General features: G+C 34.4%; 3 protein-coding genes across 3 annotated transcripts; 2 read left to right on the forward strand and 1 right to left on the reverse strand.

Annotated features, from left to right (window-relative positions):
- Positions 1 to 1,004: 1,004 nt before the first annotated feature.
- LOC145908485 (cobalamin trafficking protein CblD-like) lies at positions 1,005 to 4,336 on the forward strand. Its single transcript, XM_082995781.1, has 7 exons — positions 1,005 to 1,187; positions 1,920 to 2,034; positions 2,357 to 2,444; positions 2,600 to 2,726; positions 3,011 to 3,141; positions 3,263 to 3,349; positions 3,931 to 4,336. The coding sequence occupies exons 1-7, from the start codon at positions 1,037 to 1,039 to the stop codon at positions 4,132 to 4,134; spliced, it is 903 nt and encodes a 300-aa protein (XP_082851907.1). The 5' UTR covers positions 1,005 to 1,036; the 3' UTR covers positions 4,135 to 4,336.
- Positions 4,337 to 4,622: 286 nt separating this feature from the next.
- Positions 4,623 to 8,521, reverse strand: LOC145908310 (GTP-binding protein 10-like). The gene is made up of 9 exons (XM_082995560.1): positions 8,381 to 8,521; positions 7,558 to 7,760; positions 7,000 to 7,094; positions 6,753 to 6,897; positions 6,346 to 6,419; positions 6,047 to 6,150; positions 5,591 to 5,725; positions 5,409 to 5,532; positions 4,623 to 4,919 (listed from the first exon to the last, which is right to left on the reverse strand). The coding sequence occupies exons 1-9, from the start codon at positions 8,411 to 8,413 to the stop codon at positions 4,684 to 4,686; spliced, it is 1,149 nt and encodes a 382-aa protein (XP_082851686.1). The 5' UTR covers positions 8,414 to 8,521; the 3' UTR covers positions 4,623 to 4,683.
- A 762-nt stretch (positions 8,522 to 9,283) lies between these two features.
- On the forward strand, positions 9,284 to 15,867 carry LOC145908249 (UV radiation resistance-associated gene protein-like). The gene is made up of 15 exons (XM_082995487.1): positions 9,284 to 9,498; positions 9,790 to 9,955; positions 10,054 to 10,143; positions 10,408 to 10,505; positions 10,725 to 10,897; positions 10,957 to 11,062; positions 11,216 to 11,342; positions 11,402 to 11,588; positions 11,671 to 11,738; positions 11,899 to 12,064; positions 12,527 to 12,703; positions 13,781 to 13,863; positions 14,088 to 14,203; positions 14,727 to 14,882; positions 15,281 to 15,867. The coding sequence occupies exons 1-15, from the start codon at positions 9,424 to 9,426 to the stop codon at positions 15,704 to 15,706; spliced, it is 2,214 nt and encodes a 737-aa protein (XP_082851613.1). The 5' UTR covers positions 9,284 to 9,423; the 3' UTR covers positions 15,707 to 15,867.
- Positions 15,868 to 15,876: the final 9 nt, after the last annotated feature.

Below are 15,876 nucleotides of genomic sequence, written 5' to 3' on the forward strand. Positions count from 1 at the left end.
CGAAATACGCCCGAACATGATACCAATTCTTACAACTTGCCAACTTCTGTATGAAAAACCTTTTTATTCTAACAAACCTCACTTGCTGTAAATTGCACTCCAAGTCTAAACATTTTAACTTTCAAGGAGTTTCTATCAAATGTAGAGTCTGTCGCAGTGTAACAACGTATAAAGGTGGCGGTTGCAAAAAGAAAAAAAATTCTTCTGTTTGTTAAGACTGCGATTCGAAGATCGTGGGGTTTGTAGGTTTAGTGCAACACAAGAAAATGCGAAACACGACGGAGTGTGGATTAAAGTCACAAATTGTGATTTAACAAAACAATTAAAATGAGCAGTTGGTAAAGTGGTGACAGTAATCTGATTTAAACAGGCATTCACGGTCCACTGTAATTCTGGACATTGTAGTGGACCCAGAAAGCGTTGAAATGATGCTCCAGTGCACACATAGAGAGAGATACAATACAATGTTCAGCATGACAACCTGATAATTTATCTCACAGAAGATACACAAAATATTTTAGGTGAAACATAACGCAAGAGCCCAGCGATCCCTCGACAACCAAATGTAATGCGACCTTGGTGATATGCAGTTCAACATCCAGCTGATCAGTTTGTCATTCTGCTAATTCGAATTTAACTCCTGCTCATTATCGAAAAGTTAATGGCATTAACGTTTTTGTGAGACTGCAACGGTGCAACTAAACTTACAGTTACACTGTGCACTGCTGTCTACAGCCCAATATCCCTATGTGGGCTGGCCTTACGTTTCCTTTTATTCGAATGCGCTCAAAATATGATTATTTATACATGAAAAAAGGTTTTGTGCAGTGCGGTGTCATATTGTCATTTTAGCAAACACCATTTGTTTGAAAGATGTTCTCACTCCCACCTCGTAAATCAGAAAAGTTGTCGGCGTTCAAATTCAGTTTCTAACAACTAGGATTTCCTATTTTCTTGGTTCGTTTTTTTTGTTGTTGATTTGTTTGTGAAACTACTCTGTATTTTGTATAACTACACTGTATTATTTACAGAAGTAATGGCTGTTGTAAATCAAAGTCGTAATGTAGTTGTTAGATTGTTGTCGTACAGTCGAAGTTTACGAAACGTTCGAAGTAGTGCCATTCAACTGCGCAATTATTCTGAGTTTGAAAACAACGATAAAAGCGAGTTTGTGTTTGGTCCCGAAGGTAAGCCATCATACTATATAGACTACATTTTACCTGAAAACCACTTCATGGTAAAATCTTTTTGGAATTATCGGCTCGCAAGGATGAAGGATATACACTATTCTTAAAATTGAATTATGTGTTGATTGTTTGTCTAGGAACCAGTAAATTATTGCTACCAATAGAAATAACCTTTTTCCTGTAATCAGAGTTTCGGAAACCACACATTGTCCGCACAAACTAATAAAAAATCCTCCACGCAAATTACAAACTTTACAGTCTGGGTGCCTTCAACTGCTGCATTATTTTGCAAATTAAGAACATTTAATGAAGTTTTCTTATAAGTTTTTGCAACGTAAATACCATGTTATACCTCTGCAATTATTACTGAAATCATGACATGAATTAACAACAAAGAATGTTCGAAACTAAAAGCTGCAAATGAAAGCTCGGCACATGCATATTTTTCAGACATTAAGTCACAAATTGAAGCAAATTGTTCATCTAACTTTGCGTTTAATGCTGTTTTTGTTCAGTAAAGACCCCTTAAAGTTTGAAAAGCCTTGAACTATTGTTTGTTCAACCAACACAAAATAATAATGATAAGTGAAACTTTCATGCATGAAATAGTGAACTGGGTTTCATGTTTAATGGCTATTTATAAAAAGATTGTTCCGAAATAAGTGAGATTGTTTGTAATAACAACTCTATGTCAAAAGAGAGTTGGTAACATTTGTTACTTTAATATTGCAGATACCACAACTGTATGGCCTGATGATCTTATGGGACCATTAAGCCCCCCAGACAAACGATTTCCCCTTCGAGGCAATGTTGGCATTACTCCAATAAAAGTTCCATCTAGTTACAAGTATGAATCGATACTAACAGTGAGATTAGGTCGTTTCATGCATAAAAAATTATGAAATTGTGTTATACACTAAAAAAGTGTTTTGTAAAAACAAATGTAATTTAAATGCATGAAAAACTGGAAATATTCTCAATATATTTTATCATAACAAGTAACACGAAAAGATAAATGGGCCTATGTAGATTGTTTTCAAGGTCTTCTAAAACCACTATTTTATTGTCAACGGGACAGTATTTTTTGAGACATTTATACTCTATTTATATTTTAGCTAAACATGGTAAAGGAGCTTAGATGCTGTGTTACATTTGTTGATTAAACATAGAGTTATGGAGTCTGAAGACATTCTTGAAGGTGCAAATCGATGCGATCGCCAACTTGCTGTTGTGTCGCAACTAATATCTGAGTCGGATGTAAGAAAACATATGGAATGATTTTTTTGATATATTCATGTTCCATTCAACCTAAAACGAATGTTTTGAATAAAATTTAAGTTAAAACTTAACAATTTTTAATGAGGGCTCTTTTTTTACAACGTTTGAACTGCATGTTTCAATTTTGCTTCCAGTTTATTGATGAAAGGGAAAGCACGGTTGTTGAAAGTGGAGACGTAACCGAAACTATTATTCTAAAGTACTTTGAAGGTGCCACTGTGGAACTTGCCATCCAAGACTGCCCAAAAGTTATTTTCAAAGGTAACCCCTTTTTGGGACTTTATTTTTGCAAAAAAGACTACCACAGAAATGACCTAAATAGATAAAAGCGAGAATAGCATGAACCCTGATAAAACTTTTTGTCGAGTTCGGTACCCATGTGCAGGTGATTTCCTCACAGAGAATACCGTCTGCTGTAGGATTATTGCCAGCGGCCAAACAAAAAGCCATGAAAATAAATCGCTAACTTTCAACAAAGTTAATGAAGATTTAAATAAATTTGTTTTATTTATGGTTTCCGTTACTATGCAGTTATGTCTTTTCAGATATTACTTCTATGTTTGTCGAAATGCCAAAGAAAGACGTCACAGTAATTACGATAACACAGAAATCACACAATGACATGTCAACTTGGAGTAAAAATGTTGAAGACGAACGAGACAAATTGTTGGAAAATGTATGATTTTGTTTCAAATAATTCTGTGTAAAACATCACATTTTAATTACTCGGTTGAAGTTACCTGCACAACCATTTTTGCATCATCCAGTCTTAATCAAAATTCCATCTTTGTTTTTAGTTCATAACGACCTCCACAGAGATTTGTCACCTTCTTCGTGCTAATAGTTTCTGGTGTGATTTTGTCGATCCCTCCTCTGGCCAACCAGTAAGTTTTACAAATATGTTACAAGCCAAATAATAAATACTTGTTATGAGTGAACTGTACGTATGGAACATAGTTTTAATGTAGTTATGTTGACATTTATAGGACTAGTTTTGCTGTCATGTCAGTACCATAATATATAACACATGAAACCTTCAAAAGCCCCACATTTTTAACATTATGCCTAGTATTTGTTGTTGTAAGTACTTCAGTCAAACTACTGTCACTTTTCAAATAGCGGAGCAGGAACATTTTGTTTTAATATAGCAGAGATGCGCAAAAAAAAATCATTATGATATAAAAAAATAACAAATGTTAAAAACTATGATTGTTGATATGAAGACCTTTGCTGAAAACTTTTCATCAAAACTTATACCAAGCTGTAAGGCAGTAATTGCTGAATGTTTATTAAATGTATATGTACAAACATTATTTTGGAAAAAAAGCCACCATTTACTAAGTTTAAGAATGTAAAGAGCATTTTGTAAATGAGCTACAGACAGGGCCACCATTTCAACCATCAGGTCCCGTCATTCCATCTGTTTACATTTTCTTTTGACATTTTAACCAACTTTGTGTTTTAGTTTTTCAGCCAACACACAAACCACACATTGTTCGAGACAGACGATCGTTACAACCACCTTGGGTTCCAAGTTGACGATTTGGGCTGTTGTAAAGTGATCACGCATAAAAAGTGGGGTCCCCACATTTTTGTTGGCAGCATTTTCACAAGTGTAAAGAAGGACCACCCTGTGTTAGAAAAACTCCTGCTCAGCTCAAAAGTTTAGTCCATTTTTTCATTCTATGCAAACTCGGAGCTTTGTTCTTCTTTAATGCCATGCTTCTGTTTCACATATCTGCTGAGTGTTTTTATAGTAAAAAGCTCCATCGGAATGTTGTGTAAGCATTTTTACTGTGATACAACCACATTGTCTTGTTATTTGTGTCGTCTGTGGCAACGCATTGAAATAAATGATAACCAAGCTTCGAGCACAACATAAAAGTATTTTGTGTTAAAACCTGACAAGACAGAATTTCACCACTAGGGTCCTTACTTGGCGATCACAGCTATCAGATCATTAGGTTTACTGGCAACGCAGCCCAGCTTGAATAGCCAATTTTATATTTCCGGACAAGTCAAACGAGTTCTCAAAAACCCGGTCCAGAGCTCTACAGACTGAGCTACAGTAGCCCAGTGGCTGCAGGTGGTATATTGTGGTCAAGACACTCTGACACAATTTGTCACAATAGTTTTGCACAGATATTGACATCAGTCTGTGTTAAAAAGTATTTATTTTTTGAAAAAAAAGAAAAACGCGCACATTTATATGTCAAGGTCATAAAATCAGTTTTCTTTCATTTGAATTTGATTCCAATGTGGGAATTTTTGCATCCTCGCCTTCTTCTAACTTCAAGTTTTCATCCATAGATGGCGTAAGTTCGTCAATAATTTCCCTTATTCGTGATTTTACTTCCTCAGTTCCCGACTTTTCAATGGCAGATATTGGAATAATTTCTTTAAAGTTTGGTTTTTCCTCTGGAATCAAACTGTCGGGAATAGTGTGTAGATTTGCTGCATGCAAAAAAGTTTTGTCGTAGGGTTGGGGCAAAAAGTTACTGGCTTTGAATTTTACATTTGTTGGCAACTTCACTACACACAAATAAAAACCTTTTTTGCCATACTATTTACAACAAAAATTTCATCAGGCATATTTTGCTATTAAACGAAATAATTATTGTTAGTTTTGTTAATTTCTCTAAGAGTCAAAATAAAAAACATCATTGTCTACATGGTTTTGCAAGCATGGATATTTAATTTCTGCAATCTAAAATCAGTCAGCTTTCTCATTCAAAACAAATATATTTCACTAAAATAAGCTTCGCCAGTGTCTAAAAAAACAGAAATTTGGAAAATGATGTCCAGAATCAATTAAAGAGAATATATTTGTTGCCAGTTGGTTATTTTGTTGTACTGTTTTCACTGGTAACTTAACTAAATGTATTTTAGAGCTTTTGCAATGTACAGCCTGCAAGGTATTCTAGTTGCTCTTAAAGAACTTACATCCATAGTTATTCATCTGGTTTTGAAACTCTTCAAAAAGTTCATTTGAGTTTTCGCTGTCCATTTTGTTTATTGCAAGAATCATGTCTTTTTTCAATACGGAATCGTCGTAGAGCTCAAGCTCCTAAAAAAAACAACATTTAACTCAAATTATAAAGGTATCTACACCAAAACACTTTTACCTTGGTCAGAAGTAGAATAGTTTCAAAGGCAGTTCTGAATTTGCTTTCCATCGATAACTGGAAGCCGTTGATATCAACAACAAAAAGAATCATGTGGTTTCTTTCAATATGTTTGAGAAAGTTGTGGCCTCTTCCCTGTGAAATTATTTCACAAAAATTATGTTACACATTTGTGAGCTACAATCTGTTTCCTTAATTTTGCCAAAATCTTGCCCTCTACTGGGCACAGTCTTTTTACCAGCGATACTAATTCATTTATGATTTCAGAAATTAATATTTGAACTGCAATGTTTAAGATTGATTTGAGGAAAATTGTTTAAAATATACACAATTTACTGTTGACAGGTTAGTTAATGGTACAAAACTTTGTATTGTAGTCAAAGCTTTCTTGTTGCTTTTGAGAATATAAAAAAAATCTTTTGATTCCAGGTGAGCAATTATTTGTTGTCACCAAACCTTGTTCATAAAAGCACCCTCGATTAGTCCAGGCAAATCAGCCAACTGAATTTTTCGAAAATCATCATATTCCATTACTCCAATTTCCGGATTTAAAGTTGTAACTACATAATAAAGAAAGCAATTGTTGCAACACAGTATTCGTAAAATGTCTGACAAAAACTATTTTTTTATTGAAAGTTTAAAAATAATAACATTTTACTCTTAACACTGTTACTGATAATTTGGAATTGTTAACTTTAGAATTCATAAATGAACATAAAACAAACAGAAAATTAAAACATTTTGGTAATACTTACAAGGGTAGTTCGCTATTTTTGGAGTTGCATTCGACAAAGCTGCAAGCAAAGTTGATTTTCCAGCATTAGGAAATCTGAAATAGAGAATTTTTAAGAAGGTATAAATAAGCAAGAGCAATGTTTCTAATAATGTTTACACAAATTTTGTTGTTTTCAAATAAATGACAGTGTCTAGTCTTTTCTAGTTGTTAAATGCTAAACCAGTTGTTCAGTAATGTAAAGCTCAGGTTGGTAAAATGTTTTGTAGGTGTCTGCAGACTTGTTACAAAAAGGGGTCCAGGATTTAAAAAAAAGTTGTGAACATCACTTAATGCGTCACAAGTAACCACGACAAGTTACAATTCCAATTCTTTCTTTTGCGAATTCGTTTTGGGAAATTCGGGTTATTCAAACAATATGTAGCTCACCCAACAAATCCAACATCAGCAATTGCTTTCAAGTCAAGAAACAAGTTTCTTCGTTTCCCCTTTGCTGGAATGTAACGATTATGTGCAGAAGCCCCTGAGCCTCCAGAAGCAACCAGAAGTTTGTCATTTGGTTTCATAATTTCACCTACAATAGTACACAGTTGGTGGTAGCTTTATATCATGTGAGCTGTTCCTGGATTTTTTCGCTTAAAATACATAGCAAATATTAGCGCTATATAAGTATTACCAATTATTCTTTTGGCATCCGCGTCAACGATGGTCACACCCAGGGGCACTGGCACAAATATGCTTGCTCCTTTTAATCCAAATAAATGTTTGCGACTGAAAAAAAGTTTTTAAATGAAATATATTTCTTATGGCCTAAAGCAGGTCTCGATAACTCCTGGCAAAGTGATTATTCTTGGTAAACCAAATGATTTTACAAGTTCACCCTGCAATACTTTGCCATATGTTCAAAATTGCATGGAGCAGAAAGAAAGAGCAAAATGAGCGTAAATGTCTGGGCATTGCTTGAAATTATGTTTTATAAGCATTTAGGTTGGCAGGCAAAGCATATGTTGATATAATATGACACAATAAATTCCAAAGAAAAAAACCTGCCTTCAGCAAAAAATTTCATCAAATTATCTTTTCATACAAATCTTGATACACAAGTGATAATTTCCAAAATACAAACTTTCCAGCTACATAATAAGCCCTTGGTTTGCAAACGATTTGCTCTAAATTTACAACATGACAAGTGTGTTAGAGAAGGGCAATAGTTTGTGGCAATACGCACACTTACCTGCTGGTTTGTCCTACATCCGCTACAAATCGTTGCGAAGGAAACTGCTTTTTCATGTCGTTTAAAGTTTTGTTGCTGTCTTTTGCTGCCACAACATAAACATCTCCTCCTTTTCCACCAAAACCTCCCAGACTGGGAATCCCATTTCCTCCAGTTCCACCTCGGACATAAATTCGAAGCTTGTCACTGAATTTTCTGTTGTACTATAAAAGTTGTTTGAAGTTCATATGTTTGATTGGAAAGAATAATGTAATTTTGCAGTTCCACAATTTTATCGGAAAGTTAATAATTTGTGTAGATTGATTTTCTTTTGGCGATTGTTCATTGTGCGGACAAACTGCATTTGTTTTTAGACAGATTATCAATCAGAAAAATGCTCATGAAGGATATAATATGCCTATTAGCTAGATTAGAAAAACTATTAAATTTGGAGGATTTATCCTCATGCAAAAATTTGATTGTGCAATAAAATTAGCTCATGCATTAACATACACAAAAACGTTGCGATCGTCCGCACAATTAACAATCGGGAAAACATGCTGTGCAAATAACAAACTTTCCAATGTGGAGGATACCTACCAGCTAGATCAAATGTTATGTATGGAGGGTTCTTTTTATTCAAGCTTTTTAATCAGTTATACTCTTGACGAAATATATTTAATTTTTGTTATTGTTCAGTGCACACAAATACCCTGTGAATTTATTGCTATAAATACAATTAAGCAACGTTAAATAAAAAAAAGGCTTGGCTATTTTATAACAGTAATAAAGTTTATTATTTGTCATACTTTAGAAAACAGCGAATTTTGATATTCCCACTTACGTTTCTAAATATGGAAAGCGTTAGTTGAACCATGATTCCAAAGTCGTGGAAATCTTTAAATAACAATGACCCCAAACATGGAGAAATACTGAAACATCCGCAAAACAAAAAATGTCAAATCCTTTTTGTAAATCCCTGTTTTGTTTTTAACATGTGTTTATGGATACGCATGAGTAATTTATACATGCATGATTGCCTTCGCGTATTGCTCAATAAACCCTTTTTACAATAAGGATCAAAGACATTTTTGCATATTGAGCTCTTCGAAATTTTGTCATATATCACAACGCAACTAAACTAAAACATCTTAGGAGCCCCAAAACCTAAGTTTGCAGGGATTATTTTGACGCTTTAACGCACTGGAAAAATAATAAGCGTCAATAAACTTGTTCTAACGTATACGAACAACCACGCGCACCATAAGTTTGAAATGTTTTCGTATTTATTTACATGAAAACCTGTTATGAAGTTTCCTTTGACAATTATCTTACGAATGTGAGTTGGTGAATATGTATTGGAAGTTGGCGTCCCCCGATATTGATATTCATCATTTCTGTGATAATAAAAAAAGGAACATATCTGTTTTCGTACTGTTTAAAACAACCTATATACAAACACATGCTAAATTATGCGTATCAGCGATGCAGGAAAAAAGTTCTGGTTTCAGCCGAATATTTCTGCAAACCATCCCTAATTAGGAACACCCAAAGAAAAGGTGGCGGTGGACAAGACCCCGTTGAAATATGCTAAAAATTGTGGTCTAACTATTTGTGTTTGACAAATATGTTCGGGAATCTGCTTTAACAACAGTTTGCCCGAAAAATAATGTTTCTCTGTCCCGGTATTTCGTATGAGCGAAAGGTATTTTCCAGTCAATGTCGGACATACACTGTTTATATTTCTTCATGGAAGTAGTATTTGTACATTTAGTTGGCAAACTTGTGCCTTAGAACGCTTGAACATAGACGTAAAGTAGAATATAATGCTGTTCTATGGTAGAATGTGACACAATTAATCTGTAAATCTACTTCGTTTACCATGAGATGATGAAACAAACTGACGATGAAGTCGGAATTTTATTTCAAGCCACAAATCCTACACCTTGTGTTCTACAACAGGTTTGAATTTCAGTTCAATTTTTTGTGCCAGAGATGTTGTTAAATAAATACAAGCCTCGCCAACAATTTCTTGTGTTCTGGTTTGTATATGCCTAAATGGAAAGAGTGATGTATGCAGAGGATTTATTTCAAAAATTTTATTAGCAATCTGTGCAAAAAAATAGCTGATGTATTGACATAAAAAAATGTCAGTTTTTTTGTGCAATTAACGTTTTTGCTAAATAAAACCTTCCATGCAAATTACAAACTTTCTAATTTATAATCATCAACTTAACAATGCTTTTCTTGCAGAGAAGAGTTCGTGACATAACGTCCATTGCTATTCGCAACCTCACGATATCATTACGTTCCTTCTCTGAAGATGAAACCAATGATGACTCCAACAACCATGAAGTTTATATTTATTTTTCGCTCCACATCCAAAGAAGCATTTCCGGACTCGGTAGCCCGTGCGACGGTAAAGAAATATTCATTTTTACTAAAAATATGTATAAATGTTCAATTTAGCGTCTGTTGTTTTAACACCGATTGATTACAATGACGTTATCTTTGCAGGAACCGTTTTTAAAAGTGAGAAGCTGAAGTACACGAGCAACCCAACATGGAGTGGGTTCAAGATTCCAGCGGAAAACTCAAATGCATCAGGTCTAAACACAATCTTTTTAAAATCTTTTTAAAAAGTGTTTTTTAAATAAGTAAAGAATTTTGTCACAATCTAATCATTTGTTGTTGTTGGTCACGAACTTAAAAAAAATTTTGTGTTAAACCCAATTGCTGCTTTAATGCTGGACATTTACAATTTTGCTTTGTGTGCCAATTAACTAGTTGCTACAAATGCTCAATATATTATCAGTTCGGGGCTCGGGCAGGTAGTAACTGTAATTGAAAAGTTTGGTGTTGATTATTCAGATATCACTGTACGTTTATGGATTGAGCAGAATGGATCGTCTTTGCCAGCTCTGCAGTATGACATAACTCTCTCCCAGCTAATCTATGTCGGTAACACGGTAATTATTCTTTTCTAGAGATAAATGTTAAAGAATTATGTTTGTTGGCATGGATGCCAGTTTAAAATGATTCTGTTACTTTAAACCTGACATTATATTCCGTGTCTTACAAGTTTTAATGAAATACTCAGATCATTTCTTTATCATAAACATTTTTAAAATAAAAATTTTGTATTTTCACCTAATTTACTTTCTACAAAAAAACACAATATTTTTCAGCTCTTTGACGACAAACTTGTTTTTCATTCCAACACTGTGGTGGTCCGGATCAATGGATGGTTTTACACAAGTCAAATGTCATTAAATGTTGGCGAAGACTTTAAAGCTTCTATATTTTCAATGGCAGATTTTGTGGATGTTCGTAACTCGTACTCATTATCTGCATTCAAACAGTAAATTATTAACTCGTTTATTTCACTTAGCATGTGGAATCACTTTCCTTTTGTTGCAGAATTCTTTTACATCAAGAAATGATTTCCAAAAAGAAAAAATCTTTATATGAAGCAAGGAATATTATTGAACAACGCAGAAAGTTAAAAGCACCTGCAACCAGCCTGGTATGTTAAGATTCATTGTAATATTCCAAATTACATAAAAGAAGCATTTTTTAAGTGCCATTAAATTTATTAGCAGTGATTATTTTCATGCTCTTTTATTAACAATCCTGCAATTTGACAGCAAACATGTGAAACCTAAAATTGATTTTGCAGAAAATTAAGTTGGAAAATCTTCAAAACAAAATAAACCATCTTCGACAACTGCTGGACCGCGAAAGTAAAATGCAAGTCTTGGAAAACCAAGCGGCAGAGAAAAAGAAAACACAACTAAACAACCTAAGTAAGTTCAATTCCACCATACATGCTTGCTTACTCTAACTAAACAAAAATTAATGTTAGAATTGGAGCTTACCGTGAAACAAGATGAGTTAGAAGTTGATAGACAGAAGCATCGTGAAGCATACGATTCTTACATCGCGACACGAGAAAAGATTGCACTTTCCGGAACACAGCTCGGAAATAGAAGAAAAACAATTTTGTCGGAGCTTTCACAAATTTTTCCAATTTCTAAAGTCGTAAAAATTAAGTGAGTGAAATGTTTAAAAAAAAAATTGATGTGTTTTGTTAATTTTTGATTTGTAAATGTTTAAAATATTTTAACTCTCCAGAACTGAAAATGCTTCAGATCTCTATTCTATATGCGGTGCAATTCTTCCTGACGCAGAACATCTAAGCAGTGAGTTTCAATTTGATTTCTATTGTATTTTATTTTGCTATGTTGATAAGCTAGACCCTTTAGTTATGAATTTAGTTAATTTTACCTAAATGTTGTCTTTCCATCTCATAATTAAAGGACTTTTTTGATTCCTCACAAGCCACAAATGAATAACTTTTAGGTCGAGATGACCAACAAACGTCAGTCGCGCTTGACTTCACAGCTCAGCTTCTGTCTATGATGTCACAATTTTTACTGATTCCTCTCCGTTACCCGCTCACCCACAAGAGGGCGCACCTCATGATATTGGACCATGTCACTGAAAAACTCAGTGAAAAAGAACGATTGTAAGAATTCATCATTTGTTGTTTTAAAAACATGCGTAAATTTATTAAGTGCAACAGACAAGAGCAAAAGGTGTCACCCTATTTGGATGATGTTTGTTAAAATTGCTCAGCTAATATTGTAATGTGGCGTCTTCTGTTGGAATAAGATAACTGCTATATATCACTTACAAAGTACTACTATATGAATTAAGTGCTGTTCCAATGTCTTCCATGCACAATTTTTTTTAATACTGTTAGATATTTTCTAGGATTTATGCTCACTTAAAAAAGTGCCACATGTTCTAAGGCGCCCATGCAAGAAAAAGCAAAAGTTGCAAAATAATGAAAAAATTACTTTTGCAATTTACAAAAATCTTGTTAAGGAAATGACATTTCCTTTATCTGTTTTAATGAACAAATTAGTGGGGTTGCTGCATGTTTGTGAACATCAAACTCCGTAAATAACAGAACAATTTTTTGTAGGTTTCCGTTGTTCGTCAAAGGAAGCAAAGATCGTTTTCTATTCGAATACGGCGTTTTTCTGCTCAACAAAAATGTGGCACAGTTGCGTTATTATTTTGGTATGGGCACATCTGACCTTCGATTGACCTTGAAAAACATTCATTCTCTATTGGTGGAAAGGTTAGGGGCAAAATCCATGTGAGTAGTTGGTTGTTGTTGTGTGAAAAAATAAGAGTATTTAAATCTAAAAAAAAATGTTATTATTTTTGTTTACTGTGGCAAAGACATTTTCCAATGCGTAGCCACTGTTGATAGACAGATTATCAGCACAAAAGGCCCTTTTGGGCAATAATTTTGGGCAATAATTTATATGTTTTTGCATTTATCAACCTGTTATGTGCACATTTCTTCATATTATGTACATCCTGATGGAAGTTGTTCTATAACAATAACATTGTAGAGTGAAATAAATTTTATCGCCAGAAGAGCCCTTTGCATTATAAAGACATTTTCTGATTAATTAAACTCATTTGACGTTATGTTTGTTAGAAGTTTAGGAACTTTAATGTAAAGTAGTTTTGTTTGCATGGAAATTGTATCCCACTATTGTTCGCTGTATAAACCATATGGAGGGGCTCGTCTCAGGAAATGTAAATTGTTTGCAATGGTTTGTTTCCCGCTGGATGTGACGAAGTAAATTGTTAAAAGTCTTGTTTGAAACTACAGCACATTAATAGAATGCTGCAATTAAACCAACACAAATTGTGCTACAAATTTAAACTTGGTTTAGATTTTCAGTTTTAAATTTTTTAAAACTTTTTGCAGATTTTTACACAAACAAGCTGTTTATTAACAGATTCCAAATTAACTGATAGATAGAATGTACAACTAAAAATACTGTAGTTTTTGTACATGTGCTTATTTACCTTCATATCATAAACAGTTGTGCTTCAATTAGTAAACAAGATGGTCTCAGCATTGTGTTGTCACAATGCATGTTGTTGATATTACTGGACACCCACACATGTAATTGTTTAAACAAAGAACCTGTTACGAACACTCATAAAAATTTAAAAAAATGCTTCTATATTTACAACTGTACAAATATATCAAACAAAATCATGACGTTTTAAACTTGCTTGTGTTCAATCTGTTGCATTTAACGATCTGGTTTAAATTTTGACTTGTCTACTTCAAATTTGTTGCCAACTTAAAGCATGTCAATATGAGCGGGCTTTTGCATGATTTTTTGTTAATCCTAATCTAACATTCCAGATTTCACTCCAACCCAATCACGGTCACTGGAGGGCAGCACATACCGCAGCTACTAGGAGCGACGAGCAACTCCACAACTGAAAGTACAAATTTTATTTAATATTTTTTACTTTGTGTGTAAAAACTACAAAATCATCAATCAAATTCCAGGTTTTCGTCATAAATTGTAGCTGTAATGTTGTTGTTATATCATAATTATATCAACTTATAAGATAACATTATACGCACTTAGTCTGTCTCCAATACGGCCAGGGGAATACATCTATTAATGTTTCAGTGCATTTTCTCATGTAAATATTTCCATTAGATGGAAGTCTGTCTCTTGCTCCCCACATCTTGCCTTCATTGAAAGCTCCCGACACCCCCAAACATCAATTAATTAAAATCAAATCTAAAGAAGCGTCGCCAAGAAAGGTTTTGCAAGTAAGTTATAATCTTTACTTGTACAAGAACTAGTTGCAATCCGATACAAAGTCTTTGTTCACCACAAGACTTTTTAAATTTTATCTTTAAAGTTAAATTCCCAAGTATTCACCTTTAAGTAAAGGTAATAAGACTAAGGTTCTATTGAAACAAGATGTTTTTTACATCATTTTGTTGTTTTGTTTTACTTTAAAGGAACTGAGAGTATCCACAGGGCGAAATATGTGTTCCTCAAAATGCCTGGCTCATCCTGTTGATAAAAGCTAGTGCTTTTATGCATATAACTAGTGAAAAATTTTTTTTGTTTGTTGTTCACGTAGAGAAGATCGACTCTTTCACAGGGTGTAGATATTTGACACCGGGTCTGTGTCGTGAGGGTGATTTATACTTTTGAACCTGCAAAGATCAGTCAGAAATTAAAACGTGGTCAATTTCACACCCTTGCAAGTGGCAAAAACTATCCTAAAGCATTTCCACAACCAGCATCGATAAATCTTTCAATAATTTATGTTGTCTTGTTAAGCGTGTGGAACATCGAAACACGGAATTATCCTCGCTTCGCGGTGAACTGTTTGGCACAGGGAATCCCCAACCAACTGCCACCCCAGCAGAAAAATCTCTTGAACTTTTTGTCGGTCGAAGTGAAATGGACAAGGAGACTTCCGTCATTGATTACAGGGTAAGTTGTGGTTGAGGATTTTGTCTGTGAAAAAAACTATGACATATTTGGTCAAAGTTTCTGCATTCTGCTTGCATTAAATGAACTTTTTTTACAAAAAAAACTTCTTAAATTGTTTGTTTGATAAGAAGCAGTTTTTAAGTAAAGTTTTAAGTTGAACTTAACAAATTGATCATACTTGCACCAGGTCTGATTGTGTGAATATTATACATTTCACACAGTAAATGATCAGCAAGCACTCATTGCTTCAAACACACAATGCAATAAACAACTTTTGTTTTTAATTTGAGAGAATAAAAAAAATGTAAGATTATCTGGTGGTTGTCTGTTTGAACTTTCACAAAACCATCTTCTTACCATTGAAGTTGATGAACTTTAAACCTTTTTCCTTTTCTTAGTCGGATATCAACAAGGATTCCATCGACTCGATTGCGTCCAATGACAAACCTCATCGATCTCTCACGGGATTGGAGGAAATTGACCAATCAAAAACCCCCAAATCCGAAACGCGCTCAGCCAAGCAAAAGCACGCCCACGCGCGGGCGCAATTACTCGGCAAGTCGTCCGCAGGGTGGGGCAAAAGATCAAACTCTTCTGCGAGTTCGGACTCTACACGCAGCAATCCAGAGTCACGCGATCGAGGTACGTCATGGGTGGATGACGTTACCACCGAGGTGCTTCCCCGGTCTGAAGGGTTGCCTTATATGAGTTCAATCAGTTCAAAGATTCCAGTTAACGGAACACGTGACACGGACGAGAAGGGCGGTGACGTGTATGACCACGTGACCACAGTGGACCAATCGGAAGACATAGATTTGTGTTAGTTTTACGTTAATTACGTTTGAACGTGCAATGATTTTATGTGTTTGTTTGTGCAATGTTTTGTAACCGTCGTATACAAGGGCTCGAGTGATAATTGGATGAAATCTCACATCTGCAGGTTTTGTTTCTTCACAAAATTTTACGTTTAATAAAAACTTCCCTGTCAAGATTC

Source organism: Ascidia mentula, chromosome 7 (genome assembly GCF_947561715.1).
Source record: "Ascidia mentula chromosome 7, kaAscMent1.1, whole genome shotgun sequence".
Taxonomy (NCBI): Eukaryota; Metazoa; Chordata; class Ascidiacea; order Phlebobranchia; family Ascidiidae; genus Ascidia; species Ascidia mentula.